Source organism: Sapajus apella, unplaced genomic scaffold, assembly GCF_009761245.1.
Source record: "Sapajus apella isolate SASKATOON/1434 unplaced genomic scaffold, GSC_monkey_1.0 scaffold5, whole genome shotgun sequence".
Taxonomy (NCBI): Eukaryota; Metazoa; Chordata; class Mammalia; order Primates; family Cebidae; genus Sapajus; species Sapajus apella.
In genome coordinates this window covers 39,477,368-39,502,754 of record NW_022436945.1, presented here as the reverse complement: position 1 = coordinate 39,502,754, position 25,387 = coordinate 39,477,368, and the positions used below count along the sequence as shown (strand labels likewise).

The window sequence follows — 25,387 nt, the reverse complement described above, 5'->3', positions numbered from 1 at the left end:
AATCATTTCTTCAGTCCCTATCCTCCCTGCTGGGATTATACTTGCATAAAAACCTCTGAAAGCATTGACCATGGATTTTATAATCAAACCTTTTCAGTAATTTCTTTGCTTTTGTATCTGGCTTGTCTTCCAAACTATGCCATTCAAAGCTTTTTAAAAAATCTATATCACAACCAATTATAGGGTTTGGCATGTAGTTTACCTGCTTACTTAAATTAAACTGAAGAATATTAGATGCAGAATTATAATGGTGATAGATTTGATCAGATTCAAACAAGTGGAGTATGTTGAGCAGTAATATTAGTTCATTACGGAAAAATAGATGATAATAAAAACTACTGTTCAGTGAAAGAGTATGATGTGTCAGGCATTAAAACTCAGTGTAAAAATATATCATTCTGTTATTCCAGATCAAATTCAAACCTGGAAGTATATCTTATTAGGTATAACTTTAAAACTAAATTAAAATCTTAATAGATATAACTTTAAAACTAAATTGAATATGTATTTATTTTTGAACTATTACTAAGAGGATAGCAGGAGGTAAGCAAGGCTTTAAGTAGAGGAAAAAGCCTTCAGAAAGGGACAGAAGTCATCCTTGTTTCATGGTATTCGGTTTTTAAAACGTTACTACAAATGTGTATACTTGGCTACGTGGCAGAGATCTTCCGGAAAGAACACTGCTCTCATTTATAACTTGGACTTGGCATGTTGGGTGAGACAGAAGGCTATTGGGGAAGTGAGCCCAGATGAGACCTTGCATATAATACAGTGCTTCGTGCTGTTATCAACGGTTAATTGTAAAGGTTTTAGTAAGTACCATCCTTCCAGCCTAAGGACCAAAGTGGGATGCTTCAGGCCATGGTTATTTAGCATAATTCCTGATTTTCATTAATTAGGAAGCCTACTAATTAGGAAGTCTATTGAGTAATTTTTGAATGAAATGCTCATTGCTGATTGCTGTGTTTCTCAGGCAAGTATTTAATCTCAAATTGATATATTGCTTATTATCACTGGTAAATCATTTTGAGACAGGCGTTTAATTTTGGCTTACATAACATTTACGTGACTCTAGCGATGTCGAGTTGCACTCTGAAAGACTTAAGTGCAAAATCTTAAAAAAAAATTTAGCACATAGTTTTCCCACACTTTTCATGACACAGTATAGTTTTTCTTCCCTTTTTTGGCTTGATTTTATTGTTTCCTTAATTTCTCAATATTTTGTGCTGATTATGTGAATTAGACATTATTTAATCCTAATGCTTAGCCTCTCAGTAGGAAAGACGACATTAATGCTCGGAAAATACATTTTAAAAAGTATTTTGCTTTCAACCCCTTCCAGTATCCAGTAGAAATTTATTCTAAAGCTCTTTTTGTGGGTTTCTTGCAGTGACACCACAGCCAAAGCCCTGTGGGAAGCTTTACTGAACACCAAGCACAAAGAGGCAGTGATGGAGGTTCGGAGACATCTAGTGGAAGCGGCAAGCAGAGAGAACCTGCCAATCAAGATGAGTATGGGTAAGCCAAAACCTAGGATACAGGCAGCCTCTGGGGAAGCTTATTTAAACCTGTTCTGAATTGTGGGCCAACCTAGCCAACACGGAATCTAGGTCAAAGTATTAACGACTTTTGCATACTGTTGAAAGAATAGGGAACGAATGAATATGTGCACACTGCCCGTGGGCTCAGCAATGACCACTTTTCTTGGAGTTAGCTTTGGGAATTCTAGGAGAGATTTTGCTTACAAAGAATAATTACTTTAGTTTCTTGTTGATCTATTCTAGAACTATCAAAATTGGCCTGGACCATCTCTCCTTAATTATATTCTACCCCTACTCCCTTTTTTTTCCCATTCTGTCCCCATTCCCCCACTTATGGTGGGTGAAAATTCTTTTATTACTTTAGAATTAATGAATGAAATTGTACTGAGAAAACAATTGAGCAGGCAGACATGCTCTGGCCTGATCCCTCATCCTTACAGTGCTAATTGTCAAGTCGCATAGTGCTATTTCTTTTTCACCAGTATTACACACCTAATTTTTCGATTTCTCATTTTTTTTTCACATTCAGCTTTGTCTTTGGTATTAGATGAATACAATTGCAATGGAATTTAAGTTTTAAATGGCTTTTTTTTTTTTTGCCTTTTTTTTTTAATCAAAAAGTCAGAGAACCACAGAACTAATGTTTTGATTTTAGAAAAGAAATTTGGCTTATCAAAATATTAAATAATTTTATTGATACAGAAATATTTAAATATGGATATTGAATCTAGGTAATAGGTAGAATTTGTTTCTGGAAGCTTGTAAAATTTTATTTTTCTCTTTTAAAAATAAGGTTTCTCTCTTATAACATGTTCTTAGGTATTCAGTAAATACTAGTACATTTTATTGGATGGGAAACTTTTTCTTCGCTGAGAGTTATAGCCCAAGTTCTTGATTGCTTATGGTGGCAAAAATAAAAGTAAGTTGAAACAGAACAAAATTTGGAAGTAGAAGAATATGGATGAACCTAGGAAGAAAAAAGTTATAGGATTATAACATGAAAAAAATGTGACTTTTAGTGTATTAGGTGACTATATTTGAGGGCTTCAAGGAGCATAATGATGTTAGGAAAAGTGAAATAACTAACCATAATTGAGAGCTTACAGTATGCTAGGTCTTTGGACTCTACATGTGTTATCTTATTTCATTCTTTGAGCAATTCTATGAGACAGATACCATTAGTATTTCATTTCTTAGATAAGGAAACTGAAACGGAGAAAAATAAGTTTCCCAAGGCCATATACCTGATAAGTAGTAGGACTGGAATTCAAATCCAAGAATTTTGATGCCAGATAATGTGTACTTTATTTATAAAGTCATGCTAATTCATAAAGCCAATATCAGAAGTCCTACATGTGGTTTTGAAGGGTGAAAGGTCTTTTATTAGTTTTGAATTAATATATGAAATGTTATACTAAAAACAGTTGAGCAGACAGATATGTCCTCGTCTGGCCCCTTACCCGTAGAGTGGGTCTCAAAGTTGCTGCACTGAGACATCCTGGCATTTGACTATTAATTCTCTTTCCTTTCTTCCTCCTTTTTCCCTTCCTTCTCTCCCTCCATCCCCCAACCCCCTCTCTCCTTTCCTTTCCATAGCCCTAGGTACACATTAGGAACAAGTGTTTTTACCTTATCAAGTGTCTTATTTATAAGCATGTTGAAACAAGAAGTAATTAATATTGTAAATTGGCCGGGCGCGGTGGCTCACGCCTGTGAGGCCGAGGTGGGCGGATAACGAGGTCAAGATATCCAAGCCATCTTGGCTAACATGGTGAACCCTCCTCTAAAAATACAAAAATAGCTGGGTGTAGTGGCACATGCCTGTAGTCCCAGCTACTCAGGAGGCTGAGGCAGGAGAATCACTTGACCTCGGGAGGTAGAGGTTGCAGTGGGGCAAGATCACACCACTGCACTCCACCCTGGGTGACAGAGTGAGACTCTATCTCCAAAAAAAAAAAGTGAATCAAGGCAAGTAGAAATGCACAAAGGGTCTTGATAATATGGTTAATCTATATTGTGTTTCAGTGATACTACATTATGATGCTATTACAGAGCATAAATCAATTTTTATTGCTTGATTCACGACTCTTGAAAGATCAACAAACTACTTTTCTAAAGGGCTGTATCTTTGAAAAAAGAATCAGAGCCAGAAATTTATAAAAATGACAGGCAATCCCATAAGGAATTCACAGGTAAACGTTTAAGTTTTCTGTCAACCAAAAAAAAAAAAAGTTTTTTTTTAGATGGAATGGTTTGCTTTTTCTCAAAACTCCAGATAGGGGTTGGGGTGGGAGTAAGAGGAAGAAAGAAGGGAAAAAACAGAGGATTGTTAGCAGAATTCTGTTGTAAGAAGGACCAAAACAACTGATTCAAGCATACTCTATCCGTGTGCCAACCGCAGTTTAGTAACAGATAGCACAGTGTGGCTGCCCATTTTTGCTTCATGTCACTAGCCAGAGTTTCTTGTATCTCATTTTCATGTATAAACAGATACATAACTATGAATAGTAAGGAAAAGAGCTGGAACTTGTAACCATAGTAAAACACTGATTTTTGAAAACTGCCTATCATATAGCTTATCACAGAGCATTTAAAACTATAAAATGGATTTTATAAAAGCACAGTTCTCCCATCCTTGCTATAGTTTCTACTGAAGTATAAATTTTTTCCAACTATAATAAAGGCTTCTAGTATTTTAAGATGTTAAACAGGTTTTAATTCTAGACTCAGGATTCTCTTGTATGTAAATTTATGGAGAGGGATCCCATAATTGAAGCCTCAGATCTTAAATATAAAATTTCTCGGAACAAGGTAAATTCATGTTAAAACATTATGAGCACCAAAAGAAATAAACATTGTCCACTTAAAGGAAAAAAAATTTAATTGCTAAAACACAGAAAAAAATTCATTTTATCATCGCACATGTAAACATGTCATCTTTCTGAGAGCTTGTTATTAAATTGTCAGTTAACTAAATAGACATGTTCCAGAAAAGTGACTTTTAAAACACTGAAATGGAATTGCATTTTTCCCACTGGCTTTCATAATGAAAAATGTATTCTGATAGTAACAAGACAAATAGACCATAAGAAATCCATTTGTTTGAATCTAAAATGGCTCCTCACAGAAGAAATGAGTAGATGATGCTCATCTCAAACTCTGGTACATTTTATGGAGAATCTTTCACTGGAATATGATTGTGGTTGAGGAACTTCACTTATTTGTGTCATAGTTCTCTGCCAAATGGACATATTCTCCAGTGTTTAATGGATGCAGGACTATCCTATTATATTAGAGCTGAAATGAAATGGGTATCTTAAAGATACTATCTTTTCTTGTAGCCAGATTTCTTGAGAGTGTTCTATGCTTGATGCCTCTGTTTCTTTATTATTTTCTTACTAATCTAGTGCAGTCTGGCTCATGAAACTTTTATTGGAAACTCTCCCAGACCACTAAATAAAAGTATATTTTTGCCAGTCACCATCCTTCTCGATTTCTTTGCAGCATTCACTGCTAGACTCTTGCCACGTTCTTACATGTCTCTCGGTGTTTTCTGTGACTTTAGCCTCTTCTGATTGTGATGGAGTACAAAGTCAATTATATCTGAGGGTGAATCACAGTTCTGCCACTTATTAGCCAAACTTCAATTTCTTTATCCATAAAATGGGGGAAATAGCTATTTTCTGGAATTCTGAAGGAGAATAAAAGCTCTGAGCAGAGTGAAGTTATGACTATCAAGCAAAATGGAATGAGTAAGCTGTAGTTATATTCTCTGTCTATGGGAAAATCTACATGGGAAAGTAAATCATGAGAGGGTTATTTGATGAGAGTGAATGCAAAGCAAACAGATCAAGTTAGATGATTTCCCCCTTCGTTTTTGGAAATGTACTAATTTATTCTTTCCACTTCACTCATCTTTTTCTAGGTATTATGCTAAATAACTCCCTTCTGATAACCCTGTCTTTTTTTAAAGCAGAATTCTAAATAGTTTTTCCATGTTCAGCCTGGTTATAATTCCATTCCATTTCCTCTTTCCTGACTCTGTTAATTCCTCCTGACCCCTCCTCCCCACACTGCCAACATCCCCTTGACTGTATTTGGGACTCCCAATCCTCTGTGGTCACACTTTTATGGAAAGATTTCTGGAGTTGCGTTTCTAGATGATAATCTGATCCAGTACAATGTGATACTTCTTAATTTGCTCTCCTAGTTCTGGGACATCTTAGTGTCAGCCCTATAAACTCACCACCATTGTCTCTTTTCCAAATTAAATATGATGAGTTCTTTTGACCGTTTGTGAAAAGACAAGCCTTTCCCACCTTTTGCTTCTAGCTTTGAGTCACTGGCAGAGCTCTAGTTTGTTAACATCCCTCCTAAAATGTGAATTCCAGAACTGAGAGCCAAACAAAGATGTTGTCTTGTTTTTCCCCTATTTTGAACGCTGCACTGTGCTTCTCTTAATCCTAGAAAAGATTTGTGATTTTTGTTTTCCACCAATGCCACACTGACTGTCATTTCTGAATTTCAGAATTTAGCAATATTGGCTTTGAAAAACAGCGTAACATCAAAATACTTTAAAATTTTATTTGATATGTACTTTTTAAAAACATCATTGAGAGTGTTCCAGTTCCTGTTTTTGATACTTGAGTTCATCCAGTTCTGGCTGAATAGCAGCTGTCTTTTGATCACATTTATATCTTTTGCTTTCATGGGGAAAATGTTCTCTGAGATTAAGAGGAACATGTGTGCATGCACATCTGTGTGTTATGTGTGTGTGTAAAAGAGGGGGAGAGAGAGAGAGAGAGAGAGAGAGGGATGGGGGAGAAAGAGGGAGAAATGGGTGGGAGAGGGGGACTCATTGCTAAACTTTGTGAAAAGGATGAGCTAAAACCTAATCAGACCAACACACCATGTGATATATAGTCATTTATAAAAGATGAGAACATCTGGCTGCCTCATAAGAGACATATACTGATTATTGACTCTCACACATCTTTGTTTTCATATATTAGTTGACACCACAATTTGAAGAACAGTAAAGGGAATTAACTTTTATTAAATAGCTACTATATTTTGGGTACTATAACAAGATTTGCATAGTTTGTTTCATTAAATGCTCCTAATAGTATAAATTTGGTAATTTTTTAAAACTCCCATTTCACAGACAAGGAAAACTGAGACCACGAAGTTTTCAACAAAGGCGAGTTGCTTATGGCACGTATTTTTTTTTTTCCTGGAATTTTTTGTTTTTATTTTTAATTTTTTTTCTCCTTCTAAACTCCCACTTTGTGATGCTGGGACTCTCAGATCACAGTTCTGCTTGCCCAGCTGGCTCCCCGTCAGCCTGTGCTGATAAGGGCACTAGAGGAAAACTGAAAGGCTGAGGGGAAGAAGCAGCCTGCTCCTTCCTTTCTGCTTTCTGTGGACTTTCCTTCTGCTTTTGAGTGTCTTGCCAACAATATGCTCCTTCACCACAGCAGTAGCAAGTTTTGCTGTTGTAGCAGCTGAATCCAGTGTGCAGTTCTTTTAACACTTGAAGAACCAGCTTCAGGCTACCCTTTCTTCAGAGGTACCAGCCCAGCCAAGTAACGCTCCATTGTCAGAGCTGTGCATTTCAGTCCCTAAGCTGTAAGTTTTAATAGCTTCCGTCTCCTGCTTTTGTTTCCTCCACCCTAGTGGTGGGAGCTACCTCTGTGTAGTTGTTACTTCCCTGGTACCCTGGAGTTCTCTTTATCCTTTTGATTACTCAGTTAACAATCCTGTATGTTAAGTTTTCTCTGTTCACGTTGCTGGTATGTTTAATGTTTTCTGACTGAGTCCTGACTGATGAGTTACATAGCGAGTAAGCCAGGATACAAAGCTGAATCTGTCTGACTTCTGTATCAGACCTCTTTTTAGAGAGAGAAGTCAAACAACTGGGGGTTAGGGGAGGTAGCGTCTATAGAGATATAAGCTCAGATATGATTATACCATGCCCCTGCTTAAAACCCTTTGGTGGTTCCCCATTGCCTCAGGATAGTATCTGAAGGTCTAAGCATGCTATTTATAGACGTTTCTGCCTCTAGCCTCATGCTTCACCCATCTATTCTCATTGCTTTCTGTCTCTATTATCCATCCCCCGCATGAACTTTTGCAGATCCAGGTCTTTGTTGTCTGTCTGAGATACTTTCATTCGGTTTTTCCTCCAAATCACTCTCCGCCCCCTCTACCTGTGCCTCTGGAGACTGACCGTCATGGACTGACTCTTCTGGGCTTTGCCTCTCTTTGAGTTTGACCTGTGTGAGGCATGGGCAGGAGATTTAGAGGGTGAAAGGGGAGTATAGTTAGGATATTGTTTGCCTGGCTTCTTCCTGCCAGGATGCAATTGGTATGCCATCTTTTTCCTGCAAGTACCTTGACTAATATAACCACTCACCTTCCAACACATTCATTCGCACACACAAGTGTCTATCTTTTCTGTCAAAATCCATTGGATTCTTCATGACCAGATACAGATGTTACTTTCTCTGTGGAACCGTATCTGATTCCCTGCTTTTCACTCCCTCAGCTGGCGGAATTAATTGCTCTGGTTTCTAAGGACACACAGCTCTTTTTCTGGTTGCCTTTTCAGGACTTACTGTGGTGTGATACAGTTAAGTGTGTGTGGATCAAATACCTTGCTAGGTAGTGTCCATGTCATGTCCTTCATTGACCATTGGCTTGGTACACAGTGAGTGGCTTAGTACTTACAGTTTGAAAGAACAGATTGCCTGATGAGTATGGGTGAGTAACAGAGACAATGAGTATTTTTATTTTCAATTGAAAGAGGCAGAAAGAGTTTTCATTGAATTAATAATTAATAATTATTAATTCTATTTACAAATTTCTTTTCTGATACTTAGTATTCCTCTTGATGTCTCTCTAGCGTCTGATTACATCTTCTTTCTTGGGCTCTTTTCCCTTTGTCTTCCTGCCGCTTTGCTCTTCCAATCGCTCCCTCTTTCTGATAATTGTTTTTTGCCTTCTGTTACTCCTCCTTTCCTAGAAGACTGTAGATATCTTTGTATCTCCTGTTGTATCTTGCACATAGGTGCTACTTAATGACCACCAGCAATGTTAGAGCCTTATTCTACTTCCACTCTCCACTCCAAAGTAAATAAATACATAAAAGCCCATTTCCTGTGGTTCAGTCTCCTGGGTTTTCCACCTCGCTCCCAACTTTTTCTTTATCATAGATCTCATCCCTTTGTTCGTACTATTATTATATTACAGCAAGTACCACCAGACTCAGAGTAGTTGGAGCTGAAAACTCTTACCTATGCTTGTTAGTATTCTTTGCACCTAACACAGGACCTTGAACTTACTATATACCCAAGAAATGTTCATGGAATAATTAAATTATTGAATGGTGTCAGTGGTATTTGTTACATATTTATTTAATGGATTGCTTTTCTTTCACTGTCCTGTGGAATCTAAGAGTGACACTGATTTAGAGTATCAGTTCTCAAACTTCATGGTCTTAGAACCCCTTTGCAATCTTAAAAACCCAAAGAGTTCCTCAGTAATTTTTGTTTATTTGGATTGTATCTATTGATACTTGTGGGTTAGATGAATGGATAGATGGACAATTAGAAAACAACATATTAGTAAAGAAAACAAGCAGTATTTAAAAATATTTATTTATTTATTTATTTATTGAGACGGAGTCTCACTCTGTCGCCAGGCTGGAGTTCAGCGGCGTGATCTTGGCTCACTGCAACCTCCGCCTCCCGGGTTCAAGCAATTCTCCTGCCTCAGCCTCCCGAGTAGCTGGGACTACAGGTGTGTGCCACCACGTCCAGCTAATTTTTGTATTTTTTAGTAGAGACAGGGTTTCACCATGTTGGCCAGGATAGTCTCGATCTCTTGACCTTGTGATCTGCCCACCTTGGCCTCCCAAAGTGTGGAATTACAGGCATGAGCCACCGCTCCCGGCCAAAAAATATTTATTAATTCATATTAAGATGACAATAATAAACTCATTATATGTTAACAAAAGTAACATTTTTACAAAAAATAAACTATATTTTCCAAAATAAAATAAGGTAGTGAAAAGAGTGGCGTTATTTTACATTTTTGCACATGTCTAATGTCTGACTTCATACAAAACAGCTGTTTTGTATTTAAAAGATAATTTGTATGTGTGCTTATTATGTATTAGATCCTATAGATAAAATATTCTGCTTTCAAATAAACAAGTTATTTAACCTTCTTGAATCTGTTGTCTATCTGCAAGTTTAACTTTTTTGAATCTATTTCTCTATCTGCAAAAATAGTGCAACTGCATGTGAAGAGCTGTTTTCTTATAATCTGCTTCTCCATGCAATCTGTTGTGATATATTGTTTTGGTTGAAGTATACGAAGAAAAGCTGTCCTTACAAAGACGCGTAGTTGGAAAGGGGGAAATATTTTAATAGCCTTTTCAGAAAACTGCAGATACTCTTTTTAGATACTACATCAACTTTACAAGAGATATTTTCTTACAGGTTAGTTTCAGTGTGGAATATAAAAACTTATTGAATTTTTCATTCTCTATTACATTAAAATCCATTGGTCTCTTTTGCACTTTAAACCTTTTACATGCATTATTTTATACCATCATACATTACTCTCTTAAAAAATATTGGTCCTTTAAATTATACTGATCTTCCAAATGTTGATATATATTATACAATAAATAAAACCACACTTGGTGATATCACCAGTGATATCATTAGAAAATCTAAGTATTGGGAATATAAAGACATAAAAGTAGATAACAAGCTTTCTAAAATTCTAAGTTGTAAATAAAAAGTTGAGTTTTGTTATGGCAATACAAACAGTCAATAGCTGTTTTTGAAGTATCAGGTTCACTTTTTTGATTATTTGAAAAAAATACCCGAAGAACCATAATTTTTCAGTTGTCTCTTCTAGGAAAAATTGTGTGCCATGACAAAAGTGACTAGTTTGGTTTATAACTCAAGCACTCACACCAGTATTTCTGTATATACCAGAAAGTGCTTTTTGCATATTTCCCACCTCTTTACACAGAATATTGATGTTTTCTTAAGGGTTGAGGTTTGATAACATGAATAATATTGTAGTTTCATCATGGTTTTTCTGAAGTGAAACTATTTGTATATTTGGGACTACTACCATGATTGGTGCTAAATTTAGATTTACCCACCATTGTTTTTCTATCATCAGTGCAAATACAGCATAGTAAGAAAGTCATGTAACATCTTTGTTTTATTATGAAAATGATTTTGACTTTGCTGACTACCTGAAAGTATCCTAGGGACCCAGGGGTTTGTGGAACATCTTTAAGAACCATTGTTTAAAAGAATGCCAGGCCGGGCGTGGTGGCTCAAGCCTGTAATCCCAGCACTGTGGGAGGCCGAGGCGGGTGGATCATGAGGTTAAGAGATCGAGACCATCCTGGTCAACATGGTGAAACCCCGTCTCTACTAAAAATAAAAAAATTAGCTGGGCATGGTGGCACGTGCCTGTAATCCCAGCGACTCAGGAGGCTGGGGCAGGAGAATTGCCTGAACCCGGGAGGCGGAGGTTGCGGTGAGCCGAGATCGCGCCATTGCACTCCAGCCTGGGTAACAAGAGCGAAACTCCGTCTCAAAAAAAAAAAAAAAAAGAATGCCATATTCTCTGGATCTTAAGATTGGCATACTTTCCTAGAGATCGTCGTAATTAAAATTTGTGTCAATAAAGGTGGGAAGACTCATTGAAATTTTCCTCTGGACATCATTCAGAATTAGAAGCAACAGACAATTTTCATTCATTTAAAAGGTAATTAGTATGTATGCTTACTATGTATTAGGTATTACACATAAAATATTTCAAATGAAGACATTATTTAACTTTTTTGATTCTGTTTCTCTATATGCAAAATGAGAATTCTAGTACTTAACAAATCTGTCAATTAACGATGACTTATGTGAAATTTACTGTGAAATTCAGGGAGTTCTGTGAAGGAAGCCTATAGCATGATAAAATTGTTATTGCCTAGGCGAATAATACTTATTATAAAAATGATGACCAATAGTTATACACTGCATGTGAAGAGGACTCTACCAGGTCTAGGAGTGGAACTACTCTGTCTGTAGAATTTGTTCCTGGATCATCTTGGTTAGGAAATGTGTAAAGAGAATAATGGTTTCCAGAAGTGGAAGTTGAGATTTGGAATTCAATTGCCTAGTGATTATGCTGTAGCCTAAATAGTGAACTTCTTTCTTTTTATAAAATTTTATTTTTTTAATTTACTTATTTTTGGAGATAGGGCTTGCTATGTTACCCAGGCTGGTCTTGAACTCTTGGCCTCAAATGATCCTCCTCCTGCCTTAGTCTCCCTAGTCACTGAGATTATAGTGACCGACTACGCCCAACCTAAGTAGTGAAGTTTTAAAGGAAATAATGTATATATATATATATATATATATATATATATATATTTTTTTTTTTTTTTTTTTTTTTTTTTTTTTTTTATCTTTTTTTTTTAGGCAGAATCCCACTCTGCTGCCCAGGCTGGAATGCAGTGGTGTGTGTAATCACAGGTCGCTGCAACCTCAACCTCTTGGGCTCAGGCAGCCCTCTCACCTCAGCCTCCTGAATAGCTGGAACTGTAGGCATGTGCTACCATGCTTGGCTAATTTTTTTATTTTTTGTAGAGACAGGGTTTTGCTATGTTACCCAGGTTGGTTTCAAACTCCTGGACTCAAGCAATCTACCCACTTTGGCCTCCCAAAGTGTTGGGATTACAGGCATAAGCCATCATGCTCAGCGCCCCTATTTTTTTATTTTTAAAGATTCCACATATAAGTGAGATAATGCAGTATTTTCCTTTTCTTTCTTTCTTTCTTTCTTTTTTTTTTTTTTTTTAACTATCTCCAGTAATGGTTATAAGCAAGATAATGCAGTATTTTTCTTTCTGTGCCTAGCTTATTTCACTGAACATTATGTCCTTAAAGTCCATCCATTTTGTGGCAAGTGACAGGATATCCTTTTTAAAGGCTGAATAATATTTCATTATATATTAATCCATTATATATACATCTATATATACACATATATATGTATTTATTTATTTATATGTATTTCAAAAAATTATTGCCAAGGTCAATGTCAGGGAGCCTCTTCCCAATGTTCTCTTCTAATTGTATTACGGTTTCAAGTCTTACATTTAGGTCTTTTATCCATTTTGAGTTTATTTTTGTGTATGGTGTAAGATAAAGGCCCAGTTTCATTCCTTCTATGTGGACATCCAATTTTCCCAGAACCATTTATTGAGACTATTATTGCCCATTGTGTCATCTTAATGCCCTTGTCAAAAATTAGTTGAACATGTATTTTTGAATTTATACTCTATTATGTTTCATTGGTGTATGTTTCGGTTTTTGTGTCAGTACTGTACTGTTTTGATTAATATAGCTTTGTAACATAATTTTAAATGAGGAAATATAATGCCTCTAACTTAATCTTTCTTAGTAATACTTTGGCTATTTGGGATTTTTTTTGTGGTTCCATATGAATTTTAGCGTTGTTTTTTCAGTTTTTTTGAATAATTTTGAAAGAGTTTGTTGTTAATCTATTTGAGTAGTATGAACATTTTAACAATATTATTTCTTCTGATCCATGAACATGGGGTATTTTTCTATTTGTTTTTGTCTTTTTCAATTTTGTTAATCATGTTTTATAATTGTTAGCATACAAAGACTTTACCTCCTTATTTAAATTATTTTCTAATATTTTATTTTATTTTATTTTATTTTTTGATGCTGTCACTAATGGGATGTTTTTCTAATTTCTTTTTTACATAAGTAGTCTTTGTTAGGTTGAGGAACTTTCTTTCTGTACCTAAACTGTTAAGAAGTTTTATCAAGAAAGGATGTTGAACTTTAGCAGATGCTTTTTCTACATCAATTGAGATAATCATGGGGTTTTTATCTTTCATTCTGTTAATGTGATATATTAATTGATTTGCATTTTTTATTTTATTTTAAGGTCCAGGGTACATTTGTAAGAATGCAGGTTTATTACATAGGTAAACTTGTGCCATGGTGATTTGCTGAATCTTTCAACCTATCACCTAGGCATTGTGCTTAGCATACATTAGCTGATTTTTCTGATGTTCTCCCTCCCTCTGCATTACCTCCCTGACCGGCCCCAGTATGTGTTGTCCCCTTTACTGTGTCCATGTGTTCTCATTATTCTGCTCCCACTTATAAGTGAGAACATGCAGTGTTTGCTTTTCTTTTCCTGCATTAGATTGCTGAGGATAATGTCTTCCAGCTCCACCATATCCCTTCAAGGGACATGATCTAATTCCTTTTTATGGCTGCATAGTATTACATGGTGTGTATGTACCACATTTCCTTCCTTCCTTCCTTCCTTCCTTCCTTCCTTCCTTCCTTCTTTCCTTCCTTTCTTTCTTTTTTTTGGCTTAATATGTTTATATATATTTTTTATTTTACTTTAAGTTCTGGGACACATGTGTAGAATGTGCAGGTTTGCTACATAGGTATACATGTGCCGTAGTGGTTTGCTGCACCTATCAACCTGTCATCTAGGTTTTAAGTCCCACATGCATTAGGTATTTGTCCTAATGCTCTCCCTACCCTTGCCCCCCAACCCCTGACAGGTCCTGGTGTATGATGTTCCGCACCACATTTTCTTTATTCAGTCCATCATTGATGGACATTTAGGTTGATTTTGTTTCTTTGCTATTGTGAACAGTGCTGCAATGAATATACATGAGCATGTATCTTTATGATAGAATGATTAATATTCCTTTGGATATATACTCAGTAATATGATTGTTGGGTCAAATGGTATTTCTGGTTCTAGGTCTGTGAGGAATTGCCACACTGTCTTCCACAATGGTTGAACTAATTTACACTCCCACCAACAATGTAAAAGTGTTCCTTTTTCTCTGCAGCCTTGCCAACATCTGTTGTTCCTTGACTTTTTAATAATTGCCATTCTACTGGCATGAGATCATATCTTATTTTGGTTTTGATTTGCATTTCTCTAATGATCAGTGATGATGAGATTTTTTTCATATTTTTGTTGGCTGCATGTATCTTCTTTTGAGAAATGTCTGTTCATGTGTCTTGGCCACTTTTTAATGGGTCTTTTTTTTTTTTTTTGTAAATTTGTTTAAGTTCCTCCTAGACTCTGGATATTAGACCTTTGTCAGATAGATAGGTTGCAAAAATTTTTTCTCATTCTGTAGATTATCTGTTCACTCTCGTAGTAGTTACTTTTGCTGTGCAGAAGCTCTTTAGTTTAATTAGATCCCATTTGTCGATTTTTGCTTTTGTTGCAATTGCTTTTGACATTTTTGTCGTGAAATCTTTGCCCATGCCTATGTCCTGAATGATGTTCCCTAGATTTTTTTCTAGGGTTTTTATAGTTTTGGGTTTTACATTTAAATCTTTAATCCATTTTGAATTAATTTTTGTATAAAGTATAAGGAAGGGGTCCAGTTTCGATTTTCTGCATATGGCGGCTGGCCAGTTCTCCCAGCACCATTTACTAAAAGGGAGTCCTTTCCCTATTGACTGTTTTGGTCAGATTTGTCAAAGACCAGATGGTTGTAGATGTGCGGTCTTATTTCTGAGCTATCTATTACTTTCTATTGATTTATGTGTCTGATGCTATGTTACATTGTTTAAGAAACTTATCAATTTTCTCTAGGTTATCCAACTTGTTGGCATATTATTGTTCATAATAGTACCCTAACATTCCTTTAGTTTCTGAAGTGTTTGTACTAATGTTTCTACTTTCATTTCTGATTTCTTTTTTTCTTTTTCTTTTTTTTTTTGTCTTTTTTGGTTTCTGAGTTAATCTAGCTAGGCATTTGTCAACTTTGTTTATTTTCCATCTTTTTGTTTTATTATTTTGTTCATGGTTTTTCTGTTCTGTATTTATTTCTGTTCTGATCTTTATTATTTCCTTCTTTCTGCTAACTTTGGATTTAGTTTGTTTTTTAACTAGTTATTTGAAGTGTAATGTTAGGCTATTTATTTGGAATCTTCTTTTTAAGGTAGGTATTTATTGCTATAAACTCTCCTCTTAGAACTGCTATTGCTGTGCCTATAGGGTATGATATATTTTGTTCCCATTGTTGTTTGCACAAAGATATTTTTAAATTTTTCTTTTGATTTCTTTTTTGACTCATGTTTGTTCAGGAGCATATTATGTAATTGCCACATATTTGTGATTTTTTTCCAATACTTCTCCTATTACTGATTTCTAGTTTCTTGCCACTGTGGTTAGAAACAATACTTGATATGATTGTGACCTTAAATTTGTTAAGACCTATACTGTGGCCTCACATATAGTGTATCCTGGAGAATGTTTTATGTGCGCTAAAGAATATGTATTGCATTGCTATTGGATAGAAAGTTGTATATAAGTCTGTTAGGTCCATTTGATCTAAAGAGCAGTTCAAATCCAGTATTTTCATATTAATTTTTGATGTGATTGACTTACCCATTGTTCAAACGGGGATATTGAAGTACCCTCTTATTACTGTATTGCTAGTTATTCATTCTTTTGTGACTGTTAATATTTGTTCTATATATTAAGGTACTCCAATGTTGGGTGCATCTATATTTACAATTGTTATGTCCTCTTGATGAATGGACTTCTTTAACATTAAATATTAGCCTTTGTCTCTTGTAACAGTTTTTGACTTGAAGTCTATTTTATCTAAGTATAGCTACCCCTGCTTTTTTTTTTTTTTTTTTTTTGGTTACTTTCTACAGAAATATCTTCTTCTTCCTTACCTTTACTTTCAGCCTAAGTATGTCCTTAAAGCTAAAATGGGTCTCTTGTGGGCAGCATAGAGTTTGATCTTGTTTTTGTTGTTGTTGTGTTTTCCATTCAGCCACTTTTGATTGGTGGCTTTAAGCCATTTAAAGTTAAGATTATTATTGATAGGCAAAGGTTTACAATTGTCATTTTTTAATTGTTTTCTGGTTGTGTTTTAGATCCTTTTTTCCTTTCTTCCTCTCTTATTGTTTGCTTCTGTGATTTAGTAGTTTTTTTTTTAGTGCTAAGCTTTGATTCTTTTCTTTTTCTCATTTGTGTATCTGCCATACCTTTCTGCTCTGTAGTTATCTTTTATCTTGAGGCTTACATAAAACATTTTGCTGTCATAATAGACCATTTGTTTTAACTTGATAATAGCTTAACTTTGGTCGCATAAAAGTAGTGTGGACTTTTACTCCCCACCCCCACAATTTATATTTTTGATGTTAGAATTTGCATCTTTTAGTAATGTGTATTTCTTAACAAGTTGGTATAGCTATATTTGTTTTTGAATATTTTGAATTTTAACTTTCATACTAGAAATTTGCAATATTTACACACCACCATTGTAGTAATGGAGTATTCTGAATTTGAATTATTTACCTCAACAGCGAGTTTCGTACTTTGATATGTTTTTATGATAGTAATTATCATCTTTTTGGTCTAGTTGAAGAACTTCTCTAGGCATTTCTTGTGAGGCTGGTTTAGGAATGATAAATTCCCTCAGCTTTTGCTTACCTGGAAAAAAAAAATGTTTCTCCTTTATTCCTTAAGGAAAGCTTTGCTGGGTGTAGTATTCTTTGCTAACAGTTCCCCCCCCCCCCCGCCTTTTTTTTCCTTTCAGCACTTTGAACATGTCATCTCATTATCTCCGTGCATGCAAGGTTTCTGTTTAGAAATTCACTGGTAATCTAACGGGGATTCCCTTGTATGCCACTTTATTCTTTTCTTTTGCTGCTTTTACAATTGTTTTTGTTTTTGTAGTGTGCCTTTTTTAGGTCCTTTTTAGATTGAACCTGTTTGGGGACTTTATAGTTTTATGTCCACATCTTTCCTAAGACTTGAGACATTTTCAGTAGTTATTTCATCAAATAAGCTTCTATGCTTTTCTGCATCCCTTACCCTTCTAGAACTACCATAATGGAAATATTTATATGCTTAATGCTACTCTATAAGTCCTGCAGGCTTTCTAAACTCGTTTTCAATATTTTTTCTTTTGTTTCCTATCACTGATTTAGTTCAAAAGAACTGTCTTCAAGTTCATAGATTCTTTCTTCTGCTTGATCTGACCTTCTGTTAAAGCTCTCAATAATTTTAAAAAATTTTATATATTTTATTATTATTTTAGAGACAGGGTCTTGCTGTGTTGCCCAGGGTGGTCTTGAATTCCTAGGCTCAAGCAGTCCTCCTGCCTTGGTCTCCCAATGTGGTGGGATTACAAGCATGACCTACCATGCCCAGCCCTATTATATTTTTAATTCATTGAATTCTGCAGCTCCAAGACTTCTGTTTGGTCCTTTTTAATGATTATTATCTCTTTGTTGAATTTTTAATTCAGGTCATGAATTATTTTCTGGTTTAATTGAATTGTCTATTTGTATTCTCTTTTATCTTGCTAAGTTTTTTTAAGGTTATTGTTTTGAATTTCTTTTCAGGCAATTCATAAATTTCCATTTTTTTGGAATCAGTCACTGGAGAACAATTGTGTTCTTTTGGTGGTATCATGTTTACTTGCTCTTTAAATATTTTTGTGTCCCTGTGATGATGTCTCCGTATCGGGTAGAATGGTTGTCTCTTCCCAATTTATAGAGTGGCTTTTGTAGGGAAAGACTTTCACCTGCAGGTGAGTTTTAGGGTGTTACTTGTGCAGGGTGCATTGGCTCTGGTTCTGGGCGGGTACAGTAGTATAATCTCTGTGCACCTTCTTCAGCTGTGATCAATGTCAGTGATGATTATTGGTGCCTCAGTGGCCTAGGCTGCAGGAGTTTTGGCAACAGTGATGGCACTGTAGGTTAGGGATCTTAGTGGTAAGGGTAGGGGTTTTTCTATTCTTTTTCCCCACAGTTGAGAGACTTAGCTGAGTATCCTTCTTGGTGCCAGGTCTGACATGGTACACAGGCAGTGATAGTGGTGCTGTGGGGGTACAGGTGCTTGGAGTGGCTATGGAGCTGGGGTCCAGAGCTCAGTGTTTTGCTGAACTACTGTGACACCTGTGATGTGGGCACAGGTTCACTAACTGAAGCACAGGTTGATGAAGCTCTCCCACAAAGCGGAGGATGGTGAGTCTGAGGCACTCTCCAGTAGCTTAGACCCAGGAACGGGTTTATATCTGTGACTCTGGTCCTAAGGGTTAGGGCACAGAACTGGCATGGCTCCAGGGAAGGAGGAGTGTTTTAGAAGATCAGGTCCTGAGGAACAGAACACAGCTGCAATTTGGGTTCCAGAGCCAACAGGGCACAGTAGGTACCCAGGCACTAAAAGAGGGGATACCACATAGTAGTGACTCTGGGGTTCTGGGACATGGTAGTGACATTGGCTCTGTGAGGCCAAGTGCAGTATCACCAAGGGCCCAGGAATGGGGGCACACGTCTGTGGTTGTGTTTCAGGGGGCAGGGAGCAGTGCAACAGTGACTCAACTTCCCAGAGAGGCAGGGTACCTCAACAGCTCAGACTCTAAAAGGCTAGTTCAGATCCAGGGAGGTGGGGTGCTGTGACTGTTTGGCCCAGAGGGGGTGCCACAGCTCAGCCAAAGCTCTGTTTCTCTTGGGACAGGGTACCACATTATCTCAGGTGCCTGGGGGCATAGCTGCTCTGCTGGTCCAGGGCCCTGGTTTCCTTTATCAGCTAGGAAGCATGGGGTATTTGGCTGCTCTGCTGTGCTGGGGCTCCAGGTCCCTGGGGAGTGAGGTACTGGAAGATGGTGCAGTTCTACTGGGCCTAGGTTCTAGGTCCCAGAGGCTGGGATGCTGGGGAGCCCTGTGGTTTTGCTGAACTCTAGATTCAGGTCCCTGGGGGTTAGAACATATAGCTACTCTGCTGGGCTAGGGCTTTGCATCCCTGAGGGGCTGGGTGCTGCATCAGCCTAGGCACCAGGGTGCATAGCTGCTCCACTAGACTGAAGCTCAGATTTCTGGAGGGTCACCTCCAGAAATTTCAGGCACCAGATTGGTTCAGGTGCCAGGGGTGCAGGTATTCCCCTGGGCTAGGCTCTTAGTAGCCTGGGGATGGGGCACACACAGCAGCAACTGGGATCTGGGAGGTGGAGTGCCCCTTAGGGATCTTTACCTCCATGGAGTACAAGCTTCAGTGGCTTGGCTAGGGAATGGTCTGCTTCTGCATATGTGAATGTGGTGCAATGATGGCAGAGTTTCAGGGATGATGGAATGCCGTGGTTACTCTTCCCCCAGAGAAGGATGCAGTCTAGCAGAGGCTCTGGTTTCGATATGGTGCTGTGCAAAGCAGCTTGGGCTTAGAAGGATGTGGTAGGTGGTGGGACAGAATGAGGGTTCCTTTTCTGAAGTAATACAGCCATGTGAACTCAAGGCAGCTCCCCAACTGGGCTTATGAGCTGTGAGGACTGCAGCGTTCTCTAGTAGCAAAGATTGTAGATTTCTGCAGTGGTGATGGGGGCTGCTGGAGGCTTCCAGCTTACCCTTTCCACACAAGGAGAAGTCCATTCTGGCTCTGAGCAGATACCGACTAGGGGAATGGGGAGGCGAAGGCAAGGCGTTTCTTTATGTGCCATCCTCTGAGATTTTGTGGCCCGCATAGTTTCCACCATTCCGGTGCTGTACTATACTCCTGTGCCCTCCTTTAGTCACTCTGGTGAAATTTAGTTGTTTTTTATTGTTTTGGTTCTTTTTTGTTGGGGAGATGAACATTAGGCAATTCTAGTCAGCCGTCTTGGTTATCAGTCTTCTTTTATTTTCTTAATATAAGGGATCCTCAACATGATAATATGGCTATCAGTTTAAAAATCTCGAGAGAATGTTATGGGGAGAAGGCCCATGGCTGTAGGTGGGAGTTTATTTAGAGGCTCCCTTAAGAGCAGAAATTCCTTTCCAAGTCAGAGTGAATCCACCAGGAAAATGCTTTCCCTGGCAGCCTGGTAATTCGCCCCTGGATAACAGAGGTCATCTATCCATTATCTGGCATGCTATCTGCTGAGTTTATAAATGTTGAGGCATTGTTTAAGTTAGCCTCAGGAAGGCTGCATTTCCAAAGAAAGCTAAACCATAATTGTTCCTAGCGGTTTTATTTTTCACTGTTTTGTATAACTTCAGAGAGAGCTGTTTATTTTCTGTTTGTGACTCTGGATTCTGTAGCAGTTATACTTTATTCCACAGTAGCCTTGAAATAGATCTTGCAACAGATTTCTGAAATTTAAACCCATTTGATTGAATTGATTCATATAATTAATGTGTTTGTTTCAAACGCATTAGTTTCTTATTCTACCTTTGTAATGCTGCAGAGCTAAAAAATGTGTGTGACAAGAAACCTATACTACTTAAAAGATGTCCCAGAAAACCTTCAGTATTTATGGTGCCATAAAAGTGAATATCAATTCCCAGATGGGCTTTATCCAACTTTCATTATACAGATAGCTGTTTATATAGTCCTTCAAATTCCTGTGGGAGAAGATTTATAAATTCTTCCCTCTTTCCCCTTTAATAAATTGTTTCAGTATCTAATAATCATTATGAGCAGGATTTTTTATTCTTATGCCTGACTTAAATATGCATGTTAACCATATTTCTTTCTCACTTAAACCCATTGAGGTAAGAAGTAGGCACTTATTATTTCCCTTCAATTTCTTTGTCTGTTGAAAGACAATGCTTTATGCATTATACAAATTAGTGATAGTAATGAAGTCAGATTTCCCAGAGAAAAATACACATCTGTGCATTCTACATGAGACATATTATTTTGTTTCGGAACCTAGACAATATTTCAAAGTGATACTAGCACTAGCTTCTAGAAAATTAAAATGACAACATATGTAAAATAAAAAATGAATGTATGCTTCCTTTCTTTCCTATCCCCACCATCCTGTTCTTCAGTGCAACCTTTTTTCTTAAACTGATGTCTTGCCTTTCCAACTTTTTTCTGTGTAATAGGGTAAAAAAGTAAGTAAATAAGCAGATAAACAACAAGAAAAATAAAAGTGCATATTAATAGTATGACAATGTAGTTTCTGTTGTGTTTTTTTTTCTTTTACTCATTAGACTTTTGGCTACCCAGCATAAAATACCATGAAGGAAACTTATCATACATTACCTTATGCATGTAATACCTCATTACATGTGTATTTAAAAATTATGTTAAATTATGTTAAAGGAAATATAACTGGCCAACAAGGTGAAACCCTCTCTGTACAAAAAGAAAAAAAATACAAAAATTAGCTGGGTGTGGTTCTGGGCACATGTAATCCTAGCTTCTCGGGAAGCTGAGGCATGAGAATCACTTGAATCTGGAAGGTGGCGGTTGCAGTGAGCCGAGATTGCACCACTGCATTCCAGCCTGGGCTACAAAGTGAGACTCTGTCTAAAAAAAAAAAAAAAAAAAGGTAAAATGTGTGAGGATATTGATATAACCATGGAAAACCGTTTGACAGTATTAAGTAAAACTGGTATTCACCCATCGAGTAGTTCCATACCTGTGTATATATCCAACAAAAACAAGTGATTATGTCTGCTGGAAGTCATGTCTTAGAATTTTCATAGCATCAGTATTTATGATGGCCCCAGACTATAAAAGCTAAATATGCTTTAATAGTACAATTGATAAAGAAACTGGTATGGTCATATAGAGCAGTAAAACACAGAAACAAATGAACAACAAAAAAAAATGAGATTTTGGGACAAAAGAAGCCAGACAAGAAAAAATATATATGTGGGATTCCATTTATATTGTTTAAAACTAGACAAAAAATGTTTACCTTTAGGAGGAGATTGTCTACTGGGTAAGTGTACAAGGGAGTCTTCTAGAGTGCTTGACGTATTCTATACCTTGCTCTGGTTGGTGAGTACATGGATATATCATATGTAAAAATTATTTGAACTATATACTTAAGGTTCATGTGCTTTATGTAGATTATACTCCTCACTTTCCACCTCTGTTATCCCTGAAGCTTCTGAGTCTGGAGTCGTGGAGTCACTCATGCTGCTTCTTGTGTACAGGGAGCTCCTTCTGTGCTACGGAGCCTTTTCAGATACTGAAAGCAAAACCTCTTATGGAGGTGGGAATTGATTTTTATTGTTTGTTTTCCTCGATCAATTAGTACTCATCCATTGTGCTTTCATCATATAGAAATTTATACTTCATTAAATTAAAAAAACATACATGATGATAGTTTATTATATAAAAAAGGAGTTCAATTATTGCTGAATTTACTTGAGTAGTATCATTTCTGTGTTTTGTTTTTTCATTTCCTGATATAGCTAAGTACAGTTATGTCTTGTAGCTGGAAATTTTGTTCAGGTGAAATTCTAATATATAGAGATACATAAACTCTTTTTTATTTGGGTATGGGGTTTCTTTTTAGGCTAATAAAAATGTTTTGAAATTATATTACACTGATGGTTGTATAACTCTGTGAATATACCAAAAACCACTGAATTATATACTTTAAGGGGGGGATTTTATAGTATGTGATTTATATCTCAATAAAGCTGTTATTTTTTAAAGGGCCCTAGGATATTAAAGATATCATTGTGAAAATAAAATATTTAGCCAAAAACTTCAGACAACAGTTTAAAGATAAATCAAGAAAATCTCCTAAAATGGAGAAAAGGAGAGAGAAGAGAATAGAGGAAGAAATGTAGAAGAAAAGGTCAGAGTAAAGACAAAAATACAGAAGCAATCTAGGAGACCCATGTACTATTAGTAGTTTCAAAGAGGGAGATAAATTAGCAAGAGAGAATGTGAAACTTTCTCAAAAAACAGAAGAAAACTGTATTCAGATTAAATAGGCTTACTGAGAAGCAAGTAGAAAGAATTAAAAAACCTCATAACAAACCTGCACCTGTTCCCCTGAACCTAAAATAAAAGTTTGAAAAAGCTCTGAATTAGACACAATCACTGTGAATCTTCAAAGTACAGGAGAATGGAATTGTTATACAGTTTATGATGTATAATCAATTGTTGTAAATGCTATTGATTGATTTTGAACTTTTACAATCAAACTGCAGAAAAAGCACAAAATACTTTAGTAAAGCCATAATTTATTATGGTTATGGAATAAAATAGCAATGCTATAAATCTTGACCACGTAAAGATAAAAACACAGATGATTTAAAAGATGCAAGGGGGAAAGAAGAAACAAAGAGAAGGGCAAGAGACTTAACATTCTCTGCTTAGAACATAGACAGCTATAAGGCATTGCTTAGTTGACAGAGCAAGAAAGAAAACTAACATATAATGTAAGTTCCAGATATAACGAACATGTGAGGGGAAAAGGCGTTGAAATCTTTTGTCTGCTTATAGATTGTCTCGGTGATCTTCTTGAGTGCATTTCTACCCCGTTTTATTCCTTTTTATCATTCTGATGGATCTCCTGAGGAGCTGATATAAACACATGTGCTCAGTGTAGCCTCTTGAGTCTTTTGCACATTATCATTTACAAAACTCCTAAGCCACCTGGCATACTCAGGATTCTAGGCTCTCTTGTGTCAACTGTTGAATTAACATTTGAGGTTTTCTTTCATGGTGCTGTCGACCAACCAAAAGTTTAATCAATCTTAGTAAAGTTGCCACCCCTGTCTATATATCAGTATGGGTATTTTTTGCTACAATATATATGCATTCCTGAAAAACTTGAGTTTTGCAACATATACTAGGAATCAGGACTCAGGGTATTAGCAAGAGCCCATTCAAAAATCTATGCAACTTTGTAATCGGAGCACTTACAAAGACATTAAGACTCTTGATAAAAATATTAGCACAGTTAAAAAGACATGCTAAGTTTCTATAAATCAGTGTTACAGCATATATAGGACTTTATGTGAGCAGAAGAGTTTACAGTAGCTCATTGGAAGGTGTAAGAGGAGTTGAGGTTATTTGGTTAGAAAGTCAAAAGCAAAATGCATTGGAGATCAGGTTGAATAAAACAGGAAGCAATTCCAAAACAGGGCACACGGCCAGCAGAGCAAAGAGGAAAAGCAAGGATGAATGGCCGCTTCATAGGGTACTCAGTTCCACTTGTAGCTTGCTGTGTTCAGCTGTGCTCACTTACTTTGTGTTTAGCTGCTGTCTTTGGTAGCACAAAATGGTAAAATAATGGGAACAAGTTACAAATGAACAGTTGTGACTTTTGTATAATATTGACATGATTCCTTTTTGCCAGTTGCATATAAACTAATAAACCAGAGTTTTAGCAGAATATATTATATTTAAATATTCTAATATACATTGTCTTTGTTATATTACAAAATGTTTGAAAAAGAGAAAAATGAAATGCTGACATTAGATTTCTAAGGATGCAAGTCTTAAAACATATACATCTGTTTATTCAAATTCTACACACTGGATTGTCATCCATGTTTGCGGAATTGAATGACAATATGACTTATATCAAGGGTTTTACCCTTTTTCCTTTGCTAAATATGCTATTCTAGACAAAATTTCCTTCCTTCCTTCCTTCCTTCCTTCCTTCCTTCCTTCCTTCCCCCTTCCTCCCTCTCTCCTTCCCTCCCTCCCTTCCTTCATCCCACCCTTCCCTCCCTCCCCCTCTCTCTCTTTCTTTCTTTTCTCTTTCTTTCTTTCTTTCTCTCTCTTCCTCCCTTCCTCTCTGTCTTTCTTTCCCTCCCTCCCTTCCTTCCTTCATCCTGCCCTTCCTTCCCTCCCTCCCTCTCTCTCTTCTTTCTTTCTTTCTTTTCTTTCTTTCTTTCTCTCCCTCCCTCCCTCCCTTCCTCCCTCTCTCTCTTCTTTCTTTCTTTCTTTTCTTTCTTTCTTTCTCTCCCTCCCTCCCTCCCTTCCTCCCTCTCTCTCTCTCTTTCCCTCCCTCCCTCCCTCCCTCCCTC

At 36.7% G+C, this 25,387-nt stretch overlaps 1 protein-coding gene across 2 annotated transcripts in view; it reads left to right on the top strand.

Annotated features, from left to right (window-relative positions):
* Window positions 1-25,387, top strand: part of SCFD2 (sec1 family domain containing 2) — a 430,823-nt gene that overhangs the window by 58,112 nt on the left and 347,324 nt on the right. For both annotated transcript variants that reach the window (XM_032274167.1, XM_032274166.1), the window contains exon 3: window positions 1,391-1,518. In XM_032274167.1, coding sequence (XP_032130058.1) covers window positions 1,391-1,518 — 128 coding nt within the window. The remainder of the gene's footprint in view (window positions 1-1,390; window positions 1,519-25,387) is intronic.